Here is a 15,125-nt window from a genome sequence, read left to right on the forward strand (position 1 = left end):
TTTGGCCCTCGTTTAAGTACTTTTTTAGGGGAATACCAATAGCAGAGCACCATTCTGTTCCTAACTTTTCTTTAAAATGTGTATGAGTATGTGTGTGTGTGTGTGTGTGTGTGTGTGTGTGTGTGTGTGTGTGTGTGTGTGTGTGTAAACGTTGTAACGAATTTGTGTGAATAGGCCGCCGCCAAAATTTCGGTCTGGGTGGGTCTTGGTGCTCGGTGTCCATTTGAGATAGGAACATGGAGTAAAAAGTTCTTGGCCATTTGTACAGCCATTCAGGCATCTGCCATAGTGTAACGACATTACAGTTTAAACGACGAACCAAACCTGACGCACAAGCAAACTGCCCAAATTAATTAGTTGTTAAAATTCATGATGAAACCTCCAGCCGTCATTTATTTGTACAATTCGATACTAGTTTCGGTCAACGACCGTTGTCAAGCTTAGCTGGCATAAAGGACAGGAAAGTTTTACCATAATTTGAACAAAATTAATTTGCCCTTTTAAGCTCACCATAGTATGTAAAAAAATTCTCACAAAAATAACTGTGTACACGTGTAATTTTCAAGAAGCAAGTCCATATCCGTACTGTGGACTTGCTTCTTGACAAAAATTATCGTACACAGTTATTTCTGTGATAATTTTTTTATGTGCTGTGGAGAGCTTAAAAGAGCAAATTACTTTTCTTCAAATTATATAACGTTCCCGCCGTTTGTGCCAGCTAAGCCTGATGTTGGTTACTGACCGAAACTAGTAGTGAATGTATGCTTACGACAGAACTGAAGACTCGTTTACAAAAGTCTAGCTTTATTCAGAGTTTACGTGCACAAAAACCACGTTTTTTATTTTTTTATTTATATTTTTGTTTTACTTTTTTTACCTGTTCCACTTCAATTTTTCTAACTTGCGTAAACAGTTTCAAATTTTATTACCAAGGTAAACAAAAACGTGTAATCAATGGCTGTCTCGTTTTTGTGTGAAAGCTTTAACTGTTAATTGTGTCAAGCAGCAAATTACATTCATCCACATTTAGAGCTAGCTCCCAGTTACACTGTGCAACAATGAAAATGTAAATCGAATGAAAATAGTCAATTTCTATCAGTTCTAATGTGCTGATCGCTAAATCACAAAGACGATTCAAAGTTAGCTCTAGTTTTCATTTTACACTGTTTTGTTACGGTGAGATAGTTATATAAGGATTTTTAAGTACGGTTTCAAATCAAATATGGTAACAGTGGTTTATATTACTGTCCCTGGTCTTACTTGTGTGCAGTATTTTGGATATAATCATTTTTATACCAATTTTAGTTGTTTTGGTCTCCCTCTTCTTCAACTTCAGTGACTTTGTTAATGCAAGTAATAATTTTTGCACATTTTCCAGGTTAACTACCAGTTGTTCAAGTTGACTGCTACTGAAGCGAAGAAAGACGCCACGAGTTTCTGTTAACAGTACTGGTACATTTTGCTATGTGTATGGAGAAGTGACATTTGCTTCACAAAAACAGCAAATAACTCCGTTGATTAAAAAAGCTTACGCCGGCCGCGGTGGTCTAGCGGTTCTGGCGCTGCAGTCCGGAACCGCAGGACTGCTACGGTCGCAGGTTCGAATCCTGCCTCGGGCATGGGTGTGTGTGATGTCCTTAGGTTAGTTAGGTTTAAGTAGTTCTAAGTTCTAGGGGACTTATGACCTAAGATGTTGAGTCCCATAGTGCTCAGAGCCATTTGAACCATTTAAAAAAGCTTACGGTTGCTATTTTGGTTGCAAAATAGGTAATCAGGATAAACCCTGGGCTCCACATGTGATCTGCAACACTTGTGCCAGCAACCTCAGAAATTGGATGCATGGGAAAGGACGTTCAGTGCCCTCTGCAGTGATCATGATCTGGCATGAGCCAACTAACCATGTCAGTGACTGCTACTTCTGTATGGTTCCTCCTATCAAGAAGGGAAATCTAAGAAGAAGAAGCAGACAGTGATCTATCCTAACATTGCATCTGCCGTACGTCCACTTCTGCATGGGGAAGGACTGCCAATACCTGAACCACCGACAGACTACGTCATTACTTCTGGTGGGGATCCTGAAACATGTACATCACGAGATCCAGAGCTTCTGGCAAATATATCATCAACTGATGATACCCAAATATTGTCTCAAAATGAGTTAAGTGATCTCATTAGAGCCTTGGAGCTCTCTAAAGCTAAGGCTGAGGTTTTAGTATCAAGATTATTGCAGCGCAATTTTCTGGAAAACAATGTAAATGTTTCATTCTACCGCAGAAGAAAGCAACAATTCACTCCATTTTTTAAACGTGCAAGATAGTCTTCTGGCGTGTGTAGACATAAATGGTCTAATGAAGGCTCTCAGAATTATTTACAACCCGAGACTCTTTATTGATTCGTCAAAGTTGAACTTAAAAGCAGTGCTTTCACATATTGGTACTGAGCTTCCTTCTATTCCAGTTGGGCATAGTGTGCATATGAAAGAGTCGTACCAAAACATGAAAATTTTACAAGAAGCTATCAAGTAAATGACTCTCAATGGCAGATTTGTGGTGACTTGAAAGTGGTTGCACTGCTATTAGGTATGTAGTTAGGGTGTACTAAATATTACTGCTTTCTCATGAATGGGATAGCCGAGCTCGTGCATCTCATTACAGTAAATATGAATGGCCCACCAGACATCCTCTTCAACCAAGTATAAAGGAAATTAAGAGTGAATCTCTAGTAGGCCCTAAAAGATTCTGCTCCAGCCCTTGCACATCACGTTGGGTCTCATGAAAAACTTTGTTAAGGGAATGAACATAGATGGTGATGCGTTTAAATACTTAAGGCTTTGCCACATTACACCTCTGGCCATGAGCTTTTATTATGCGCAGTGTGAATCGAATCTGAATTTCACAATTGGCGGCTTCCCCTTCTAAGTTAAGTAATTCTGTTAATAAAGATGTTGTTTAGTGTTGTAATGATACCTGCAACGTTACCGTATTCGTTTCAGTTTAACTTCGTTTTCTTTGTTATAGTTATATTCGGTTTGTTTATTTTGAAAATGATTTGATCCACAACTGGAGAATTATATCGATTGTTATGTGATATAGTTTTAAGTGTAATAATTTCTGACCAAACTATCTTAAGGATATTGGTGTGTTCTGTTAATGCCAGATCGAAAATATTCTCCCTTGTGGCAAAGTTGTTGTACCTCTAGTTGTACGTTTTCTGAAAATGTTGAAAGTATGTGGTTATTTTTCTTTCCCAATTTTTAGGTCTAGAAAATTTATATTGTTGTGATCGTCATATTCATGGGCCTTAACTTGATACAAGAGAGTGCATTTCAATTCAGGGCATAATTTGGACCTTCCTTTGTGAGTAATATGTTTTCAAAAGTAGACAGGCAGTTTCAGTTTCCAAATGGAATGCCCTGCATTAATGGTCTATATGTGACTGTATATTGTCAACAGTGGATATCAGTGGTCTCGTCTCAATACAAAATGTCCTTTCAAATGGAGATGGTCATCTAAGAATGCAGCAGTATTAACCACATCGGACAAAAAAGTACTCACTCCAGGAGACACCGCAGGTATAACATAGGTTCTAGTCTTCATAATGGCCTCAGTTCGTCGAAGAAGGCAGTACAAAAATTTAGTCAAGCATACCATTGCAAAATGAAGCCACTTACTGAATTGTGAGGTTGTTGCTACATTGCACCCATTGTTGTGCAGAGTCCCAGACACTTCCTGTGGGTCTAATGCTGGGTGTTGTAGCTGACCAGTTGAGGTGCAACAGGATCACAGATTATTCGCCGGACTATGAGCGAATGTCTGCAGATCTGGGAACGCAGTCATGGTGATTTTGTAGGACAGGAGTAACGACAACATACTGTTCACGAAGATGCTAATGAAGAGTGTTGAAATAAGCATCCCGGTTCATGTTCACCACAATCTGAATGTGAGGGCCCAAGTCACGCTACAAAAAGTAACTCCATAAGATCACAGAAGTAACTACCTCTGTCCCGCTTTTCACACACTGCAGATTGGACGCCTCAATGGTCCGTGGGTGTAATCGATGCCTTGTATCATCTGCAACGAGTCAAACCAGCGACTCGGACGCCTCCCGATACTGTCCAGTTTCTGTGACCGACAAACGTCTCAGGCCCATGTAGGTTAGCATATTTTATGTGCATAATTCTTACCTTGTATTTAATGGGTATGTGTGATACATCAGTCGTTGTAGTCACGTTAGTTGGACAGTCCGCGAAGACACACCCAACATATGGGCAACTTTATTCATAGTGTGCTAATGGACACGTCCGAATACGATCTCTCTTTATTCATAATTCTAAGACATCTCCACTTCTAGCCCTCTTTATTCCACCGATTTCATACAACCGACTGAGACCCACGCGCCAGTTCACTGTCATGACTTATATCAACAGTAGAGGGAGTAGAGAACGTAAATGAACTTCAACCTGTTTTAAACTCGCCAGCGCGTCCTTTTTACGTCATCTCCGAACTCGGCGGCTCCGTGATTCGGTGACTCGATTCACGAGTCTGCGCCACTTCCCATTTAACCGAAAACTCGTCGCTTGAGTCTGCTGTCGAGTACAAATGGACTTCACCAGGATCGAATGGAGAACTGGTATACAATTTCGAAAGTATAAAAGACAGTTCGCGGCTTTGTGACTACATTAGCAACCGTTTAAAATGACGACTGTTATGTTAACAGATTCTTTCCTCGCTTCTTGCTGGGGCAACATAATTAGACATGAAAAACACAGTATTGCGTATGTTATGGAGGACTATTTTATTCACTGAACCGATTTTCAGCTTACAAGGGTATTCACACTTTAACTGACTGTCGTTTCCAAAGAAGTTACGACGTTTGTAAACAAAAGTGAAAGAGATACTCGTCTAGGTTGAGACACGAACAAATAGTAAATGCCATCTTTGTTAGTGCAGTGGTAATGCAGTTAAAAAGTTAAAAATGTGTTCGGTAAAAAAATATGCAGGGAGCAAACTAGGAGAAAATATTGACACTGAACTCGAAAACCAATACCTATGTAACAATTTAAATCCTAAAAAGAAGAAACAGAGCTTGACAAACGTACTAGAGAATGACATGAAGAGATATTGCATATGGAAAGTGATACGTAAACAGAGTAAAAAGTAGAACTGGCAGTTGTAACAACCAAATATATTAAATATATAGGCAGTCACAATAAAGTGAATATAGTCAGATAAATGGAAGAATAGAAAGGAGCAGACAGTGTGGGAATCATTCGGAAGACTGTCATGATTAAGTGAAGTTTAGAAGATAAGCAGTGAGCTGCGTTTAGTTTCAATATTAAATGACTGTGGGCCAGAAGTTGATGGATTTCCAGGGCGTCCAACAAGTGGAGTTTTTATCACTTGCCTACTTAGTGGGTGACATGGGACTGTACTTGGTAACTGCAGCCCTCACTCAGTACAAGCACAGCAAATATGCAGTCTTAATTCTGTAGCCTCAAGCAGCGGTCGCCCTCAGCCCACTTAGCTGCTATGTTTATGCCTCTCTGCCAAATATAGAACTAACTACAATCAGGACAAGTAATTTTGTGTACCCAACTTTTGGCTAGTAAACGGATCTTATCTTTGCTGTTGGAAATGCACTGTGCCGTGCTGTTCCTCCATTAGTTGTAGTATTTCAGTGTTGTTGCTGCACTCTGTGGTATCTGACCTAGCTATGGGATCGCACACCACTTGCTGCAGACAGAGGAAGCAGCAGAGTAGGGAGTATAGAGGACGGTTACAATCTTCTATATTTATATCCTATGTAAGAAGTGGTTAACCAGGATATGACTGTAGCCACTGGTTGACTTTTATTATATTTGACTTTGCTTTTAAATCTTCCTTGGAAGCAGATATACGAGTAAACATGAGACAGTGCACCACTGAGATGAAAACTGCCCTTAAAATTTTTTGAAACATAGTTCTAGGAAAAAGCGACGTAATAGTATTATGATTACTTAGTAAACACAGTCGTGGTAGCTTTTAAGTTGTTACTTCTAAGTTTGCTGATGACCGGTTTCGATCTACAACAGAAATCATCATCAGGTCTACATTCTTTGGCTGTAGTAGGAATCCCTGTCGTGGAGCAGGCCCGTCCGTGCTAGTGTTGAGAACACTTCAGTGTTTACTGTACAATGTTACTAGAGTTGTGAGCATGAAGGTGTTTCAGCGTCTGTAGTTGCAGTTTTTCAATATATTTTGAAAGAATGTGTTCGTGGACTGTTGTCAATGGTTAGACTGTTGTCAATGGTTAGATCTAAGAAATTATGGATTTGTTGACAATCTGCGGTGCAAACCGAATATTTTTATGTTGATTGTTTAAGTTATGAAAAAAATGTGTTGTCTTGTAGCGCCTGTCCACATAGTACATCATCTACGTATCTGAACCATATTTAATACTATTGGAGAAACCCGGCTTTGTCCAGGTATTTATTTACAGCTGTACCTCCTCGCCAGTAGCATATAGTGTCTGGTCTTGTGCTTAATGTTTATGACGTCATATCTCCTAAATCTTGTATCCCATACTGTAGCTACATTCAGTGGCATATGTGGATAATGTCTGCAAAATGTGTTGTGAATGGAATTAGTGGCGACGAAATAATAAATTTTAACGTCATTCCTCATGCTGTGCTTTTACTGCATGAACAGCGGAAAAGCAGTAAGCGATAAGCATTTTTATTTTCTTCATTTTGTAGGGGTTATCAGCGAAAAATAATTTCGCGAAGGTTTGAAACTACGTGTAGAGATCGTTGCAAGTCGGTAAATGCTGTCATTCGGATTTTTGTTTTTTGTTTTTCTATCGTTTCGGCCTGCTATGGACCACGAAGATTTTTATCTCTTCCCTGATTGTGTTTTCCTCTTTTGTGAGCAGATTCTCATTTTGGCTGACTGTACTTATTTTCTCTGTTTTGACCATTTGCAGGCAGGACGTAGAACTGGCGTAGTAAGCGAAATAAGGTTTTTAGTAATTTTGACTTTTCCTCTGAAAACTTCTCGATCCAGAATGTCATCAAATGAAATTTCAGCTTCCTGTAAATCCTTTTTAACTTGGCTTGCCCATTTTGAATATGATTTTGTTTTTGAAATTGATGAATGTATGGTATGAGTAAGTCTTTGCGGGTTCATTCTTTCCAAATGACCAAAAAACATCATTCTCTGCTTCCTCATGCTGATAACAATGTCTTCTGTATGTTCGTATAATTCACAGTTGTGTCTTCGGCGGAATTAGCCGTTTTCTTTGATAGGGCCAAGGATTTTCCTTAAATTTTTCGGTCTTTTATTTCAAGTTTTTGTAGTGGTACTCTCTTCGTCATGTTTAAACATTCTGATGCATACAAGGCTGACGGTCTAATTACAGTGTTATAATGACAAAGTTTTAGGTTTAAAGACAGGCTTTTGCTTTCTTATATAAGTGTTTGCACAGATGAAAAGCACCTTCTAGTTTAGAACACCTTCTTCCTACAGCTGCGTTTTCTGAACCGTCAGGTGTAGTTATTCCTCCAAGATATTTAAATTTCTTCGACTGCTTTATTTTCTCTTGTTGTATGTCAATATGAGGAGGCGCGTGTTCGATGTTTGTGATGAATTCAGTTTTGTTAAATGCTATTTTTAGGCCAGTTTTAGCAGCAATTGATTGTAGGCTGGACACTTGAACCTTAGCTTTGTCAGTATTATTTGCAATGAGTGCCAGATCATCAGCAAAAGCCAAACACTTTCCACCTTTAAGTCCAATTTGAATTCCGTAACCTGGCGGTACGGTTGTTTTCCACTCTCTAACTTTCTTTTCCAGGACACAGTCGAAAAGCAATGGAGAGAGCAGGTCACCTTGTCTCACCTCTGTATGGATTTCAAATGGTTCTGATAGTTCGCCTCTTAACTTGACCTTTGACACTGTGTTATTTAAAGTGGCGCTTATCAGACTGATTGTTTTCCTATCGAGACCAAATTCGGCAAGAGTGTTCTTTATTGTTTCTCGATCAATTGAGTCATACGCTTTTTGAAAGTCGACAAAGGTCACAACGAACGTTTTTGATCTTGATTTGGCGTATGATATTACAGATTTCAGGTTATGGATCTGCTCTGCACAGGATCTTGATGTCCTGAAACCAGCTTGATATTCGCCCAGTTGTTGATCTAAGACTGATTCAGCTCTGTTTAACAACAGTCTGGAAACGATCTTGTACGTCGTTGGTAGCAAAGAGATACCTCGGAAATTATTCAGATCACTCTTATCGCTCTTATTACTCTTATCGCTGTAATTCTCAAATACTGAACGAATAAAGTCTGGGAATTCACCCATCGCAGGCTACACTTCCGTTGCATCCCCACCCCAGCCCTTTGATAGGTGGGGGGTTCTTGTTTCCAGAGTGATACTTGCCTGACAGGATATACATGTCTACCAAGTCTGGATAGAATCGGTGAGGTGGTTTATGAGGACATGTGGAACGTAGGCAAATACACACACACACACACACACACACACACACACACATACACATTCACACACTCACACTAACTCTATTTTTATAAAATATATGGATTTGCACCCAAAAGTTGTCTATTCGAAAAATGTTGTTCAAAATTTTCGATGACAATTTCAACCAAAAGTGGACTAATAGGGGACTTCATAGCTAAGCCATCGAGCTGTTAGCAGTAGATACGAAGTTTATACGTTGGGACTTACAACCGCTATTTTAATTAAGAACAATATTATCAGGCTTATTTTCATATAGGGGAGAGGTGATCGATATTATCGGTAATAATTAATAGGACTGAAAAAGTTTTAATTAAAAGTATCAATATTTAATATCTCATCAGAACAACGCCCGCAGCAACGTACCTACTTTTGTTTCTAAATTATACTGTATAAAACATGCGCGGGTATTGTTATCTCTCTTGTATTGTTTTCTGCGCTCAGAATAAGTCTACGTAGCTGCGGCGTGCGATGTAGCGGGCATTTCCGTGTGATATGCTACGGAAGGGATCAGGGCACTTCTGTTAAACTGCAAGAAATTTGACTGTAGTTGATTTTTACGGTACGGACTTTTGCCGTAAGGTCACGGACTAAGAACATCTGAGGAACTCTGCGCGTGAAAAAGAAGCGCTCAGTATTAAATTCTGTTACAGGCCGAATAACTGATAATAGCATCTGTGGATTGTACGGAGGGACGTTAAATTGAATATAACAACGGATTTGACATTTAGCTTTGTGAACATAAAAGCGTACGAAGTGTGGTAATGAACTATATTCCTTGCTATAATATCTTTGAGTGACACGCTATAAAAATCACAGAATTTTAGTTGCCGTAAATGCTGATAGTAATTGTAGGATCAACCTTCCTTTTTACCTTTATACAAAACGCTATCATTCATGATTATTTAATTATTATTGAATGTTGTTAATAAAAAAACTAACGTGATTTCCATAATTACGTGTGTATTAATAAATAATAACTAACATCCAGGGACGTTGTGAACTATCTTGTCTTCGAGAAAGCAGCGACAAATGAAGGATGATCGAGTGAGCAAACAGTTAACATTAATTATTTTGAAAACCCGAAATTTAGTCGCCGTTAGAGTGCAGACGTTGGTGGCTGTTCTATCTGAGGTACAGGTGTAACGAACAATCGGGCATATTCAGTAGATAGTAAGCACCTCTGAGCGACCCGTCTCAAGTCATTCAATTCTAGAGGATTGACATTATATCTGTACACCACTCTGTCAGATTATCAACATATTCCCGTATTGGTATGCTGGAAAACAGATTGTAGACATCAACAGATACTAATTTAGCACTGAGTGAGATAGTTCCTTTACCTCATTTGCAAGACCCACAGAGTCTGAAATACCATGTTGTGATTTGAATTTTGTCTTACTTGTAATTAAATTTCCCAGTATACTAGCTAGCTTTTCAGATGAAACAATGAATCATGATACAGCTGAACAAATACGTACATCTTGCTGGTGCAGTTTTGGAAGCCTGTACAATCTACAAACTCATGTTAGTTAACAGCTTTGCTTCAAAAGCAGAAAATATGTAATTGGAAGCATTACTTACACTTTTAATTTCACGTTTCAATCACTTAATAGGATGTTTAGGAAGAACCTGAAAGCATATGGGACTCACGAAATCACTGACATTTTCAAGTAATCACTTGTAATTCTGATTTAATATTAAATGACTAATCACATCTCAATACTTCCCCACTTCCTCTAAACTTAATCCTCACTGTCTTCCAGGTGTTTCCCACACTGTGTGCTTCCTATTCTTCTATTCCTCTATGCAGTTATTGCCCATGTACTTAGCGTATTCTGTTTTTACAGTTGTCAGTTCTGTCTCTTGCTATGTTCATGTGTAACTTGTGAGTTAACGAGCATTGCGCTCTCATTTAAATATATGGCCGAAAGAGTCAGAGGCAGAGGAGCAGTGCTGGTGCAGACGCGAAAGCGGACAGTTCAGCCGGAGGCACCAAAGGGTACAGTTCGGATTGAGGCACGAAAGCGGACAGTCGATCTTCAGGCAAGCATGGAAGTGAAACGATTTAGAAAATTTCGCGTTGTATGGTACCGCGGGACTTAATCTCTGAGCGGTGAGCAGCCTCGCGCCTGGTGTGAACTCTAACCTTTTGCGTAGATAACTTGTATTTTACGATGATATTGTGAATGATCGGTGTCAAATGGATATGCGCTCGAGTGTAACAGTATCTCTAAACGCGACCACTTCCGCTATTAGTTTGCTTTCTGAATAAACATTATTCTAACCAAAACGCAACTGTGTGGCCTACATCATTTATGGGTCGTTAATCTAGTTCCCGATATTATTATTACTGTTATTATATGTTATATTAACTTGGTATTTTGCAAACTTGCCCTCAACCAGACAATTTAACCAAAGGGTCACCAGTGTCTAATTTAGGGCGTGTAATGCGACTCGTGTGGTTCAACTCCTAGACGAGTTTGAGCCAGGAACTTACGATGAAGGGGAACCGCATGTGAGGCCGAACATCTATGGGATGTTAGCTCGAATACTTTCCATTGTAGTAACTTTTAAAGCCGTTCTTTGGTGCTCTTGTCAAGAACTAATTTTTTAAATAGGTTTGTTAATTTAAATTTTCATATCGGCATTGTTTTCGAATTTAGTGTCAACGTTTTTCCTGCTGTGCTCCCTGTATATTTATTTACCTTTTTGTTAGTTCGTGCCTCAGTCTAGACGAGTGTCATCTTTTCCATTGATGTTTACAGACATTGTAACTTCTTTGGCGACGATGGTTAAGGTCTGATGATAGTCCTGTAAGCCTAAAACCGATTAGCTAAGTAAATTAATCTGTACACCTTAGCCACTATTGTGTTTTTCGTACATAATGGTTATTATATCCCAATACAAGGACTGATCATCTACCACACGTATGTACGTATGTATTTATGTATGAATGTATGAGTGCATTTATATGTGCATTTATGTATATATGTGTAAACTCACTGGACAAAAATTAGTTTCTCTGAGTACACGCACAAATGAATCATTAAACCGTTACAGATGGTACAGCGATCGATTCACTTGCTCAACCGATCGCACACTGCCTCTACGTGAGCATAAGGCAGTAGCTATCAGTGAGACACTTATGTTGCAAGTGGGTATTGTATGAAGACATGACAAAGGTAAGTACATGAGAGAGTGACAAAAAGAGAAAATCGTGTTTGGCCGTGCCCATGGCTGTAAGGTCTGTGAAATTGCTCGATTTGTTACAGTTTTGCTGCGGACTGTTCAACGCGCTAAGAGCAGTGCCGTAACACACGTAGGTACGAAACACAACTTCAGAATTGTGGTCGGAAAAAAAAATCCTGTCTGAAGGGGGCAGAGACGCGTTACACGGGTTGTGGATCTGTATGTGTATATCTATATATGTAAACGTAAACGTGTAAATGTACAGGGTGAAATTTAATGAAACCGACAGACTGCGGGGACGGATTCCTGACTAGAAATGGGGGAAGAAAGGTACTGTGAAAGGGTCTGGAAATGCATCGTTGCCATCGTAGACGGCGCAGACGATTGACAGTTCGTGGCTTGTGTTCCTTGAGTGTTGCAGGCTGTATGATAGACGCAGCTTACTATAAGCAGCAGAATGGTCGGGTATTCATGTCGGTAAGAAGCCGATATGGTGTCTGTGTATGGTGAAGCAGGTAGAAACGGTCGGTACCAAAACAAGTACCCTCCCAGGATCAACCACATCACACGACATATTAAGCCCTTTTTGGGCGCTTGTGCGATCATGGGTCCTTTCAGACAGACGAACATGCAGGGAGGTGGAAGTCAAAGCGTACACCAGATTTGGAGGACCGAGGTCTATTGGATATTGAGGCGAACCATAGTACAAGCACCAGGCAAGTGGCCTAACAGCATGATGGAAGGCAAAGTACGATTATGCGTATCCTGAATGACAACCGCGATTATCCCTATGACGACTTTCAACACCTGCTGTGACATTGATGCGATGTAGCTCTGTACTGTATTCCGGGATGATTTGTTGCCGATGCATGCACACTGTCCATTTCCGAAAACATGTTCATGGCACCTTTTTTCCTGCATTTCCAGTCAGAAATTCGTCGCTATAGGTCGTCAGTTTTATTGATGTTCACCCTGCATAAGCATGTATGTATCTACAGTATGTATGTATTTGTGTATGTAAGTGTGGTGTCACCGCCAGACACCACACTTGCTAGGTGGTAGCCTTTAAATCGTCGGACCCGCGTGTCGCCACTATCAGTGATTGCAGACCGAGCGCCGCACCGCAGGTCAAGTCTAGAGAGACTCGCTAGCACTCGCCCCAGTTGTACAGCCGACTTTGCTAGCGATGGTTCACTGCCTACATACGCTCTCATTTGTAGAGAGGACAGTTTAGCATAGCCTTCAGCTACGTCATTTGCTACGACCTAGCACGGCGCCATATTGTTACTATCATTCTGAACAGATAATATTGTGAATCATGTAGCGTCAAGAGCGACGTTCATCATTAAAGTTAAGTATCAAACTAACTACGTCCGTTTCCTGAATTCTCACTCCTTGTCATGTTTCAGACCTCACGTCAGTATAGTCCTTCCCTCCTCACGCCAGCCTGCGTGAGCTAAAACGTGTGCATTTCGGCCTCCTCTAGTAACACGGTGTTGGCTCTTCAGCCAACACAACAGTAAGTATGTATATAAAATATTTTCCACAAATGCTATAGTTTATTTAAATATAATCCCCTCACACTAGTTCTCAACACATACAGAGCTCCAAAGGGACCAGCGTGCTCTTTTGCAGGTAGAAGTAACGTATTGAACAATTAGGTCATGTTGACGTGCACCAAGAAATTGTCTATAGAGGAAATAGGTAGCAAATGGTGGCCAGCAGAGAGTCACGCTACGCACCTGCCCGGACCTGTACGCGGCGGCTGAGGATGGCGCCGAGCGAGCTGGAGGCGAGGCAGCGGTAGGCGGCGCCGTGCACGTCCGGCCGGTAGTCCTCGGCGGCGAACGGCGCCAGCAGCAGCGTCCCGTTGGCCAGCGCCTGCCGCAGGCCCGACACGTCGCGAGCGCGCTGCCCGTCCGGCAGCAGCCACGAGATCGTCTGCAACAAGGCGGGGTGTCAGCAGTTCAAAATGACCACGAAGCCTGTAGGGGTGTGCTGTCTGCTTCTGATCTGGTGTTACAGACCCCCGTACCACCTCCACATCCAACCCCCTCCCACCCGTCTTTGTGAGTGGAAGCCATTATTTATGGAAACTTTCACAATTCAGAGGGTTCATCGGCTGTTTTTCCATTTTTCTACTCCCACATCTACATATTGCTTCACCTCCTACTGCCTCCATCTTTCCCTCCCGCTTTTTTAATCGACCCCATTGTCTGTGTGGCTCCACTGTACATTTCCACAACCATCAGATTTAGCAGCATTTCCTTGCAGCTATCGTTTGTCAGCTGTTTCGCCTCCGTCATCATCGTCACTAGAACCGTCAGTAAAAGCCACAGCTATGTCTGAACCAGCTGCTACTGCACTACCTTCACGTGGGGCCGCAATCAAACACCACGGTCAGGTCCTCACGAGCCTCATCAGAACCACCCTCATAACCAATACCTACACAGTTTCATCAGATAGAAAACGCTCGCACTGACCAGTCTACATCCTTCTGTAACATATCCCGAAGCAATCCTCAGGTGAGTTTCACTCGGACTATAGTGACGTGAACAGTTCATTTGCAGATGGACATGCAAACTACCAATTCCAAGCATACGCTCATAATTGGGCATTTTGGATCGAATGCAAAAGTCAGGTAAAATGTAAATGTGGTGTGACTAGGGCCTCCCATCGGGTAGACCGTTCGCCAGGTGGAAGTCTTTCAATTTGACGCCACTTCGGCGACTTGCGGTTCGATGGGGATGAAAGGATGATGATTAGGACAACACAACACCCAATCTCTGAGCGGAGAAAATCTCCGGCCCAGCTGGGAATCGAACCCGGGATTGACACTCTGTCGCACTGACCACTCAGCTACCGGGGGCGGACAAAAGTCAGTTGAACATAGTGATTATCCTGTGGCATAGGCCAGCAAAAGACAAAACACATGACATTTCACGGAAGAGAAATTCAGAACGTGTAAACAGGACAACTGGACGGGTGTAAAAGATTAGGAGTCCCAAATGTATGTCATCAAATGAAGTTAATTCGATTTTTTTCTCGAAAGGTAGTAGAGTGGCAAGGAGCGGCATGTTAAAAAATATTCACCACTAATGGCTGTTAGCTTAAACGTACAAAACACACATTTTCAGTAATGTAGTGGAAATATACCTGCACCAGTTGCAAAATACGTCCATGTCTGCTGGAACCAAAAATCTTAAATAGTTTTTTCCAGAAAAGGTATTTTAGACATTTCTATTTCGTCATTTCGTGATGTTGGGGAAGTTAACAGTACAACTCAACTTCAAATTATGACCTGCAGGTGAACTCTTGCAGGCTGCATTTCAAGTAATACGTGAGGGACTGTGGCGCAGAAAACTGTCCAGTGACGGTAAGAGTTCACAATCACCGGACAGTTTTCTGCGCCACAGTTCTTC

At 41.1% G+C, this 15,125-nt stretch overlaps 1 protein-coding gene across 1 annotated transcript in view; it reads right to left on the reverse strand.

Annotated features, from left to right (window-relative positions):
- The window catches only part of LOC124594068 (Down syndrome cell adhesion molecule-like protein Dscam2), a 178,587-nt gene extending 164,800 nt beyond the window's left edge, over nt 1–13,787 (reverse strand). The window contains exons 1-2 of the mRNA XM_047132418.1: nt 13,731–13,787; nt 13,446–13,644 (exon numbers count right to left, since the gene is read on the reverse strand). Of these exons, the coding sequence (XP_046988374.1) occupies nt 13,446–13,644; nt 13,731–13,787 (256 nt within the window). The remainder of the gene's footprint in view (nt 1–13,445; nt 13,645–13,730) is intronic.
- Nucleotides 13,788–15,125: the final 1,338 nt, after the last annotated feature.

The sequence above is a fragment of the Schistocerca americana genome, chromosome 2 (assembly GCF_021461395.2).
Source record: "Schistocerca americana isolate TAMUIC-IGC-003095 chromosome 2, iqSchAmer2.1, whole genome shotgun sequence".
Taxonomy (NCBI): domain Eukaryota; kingdom Metazoa; phylum Arthropoda; class Insecta; order Orthoptera; family Acrididae; genus Schistocerca; species Schistocerca americana.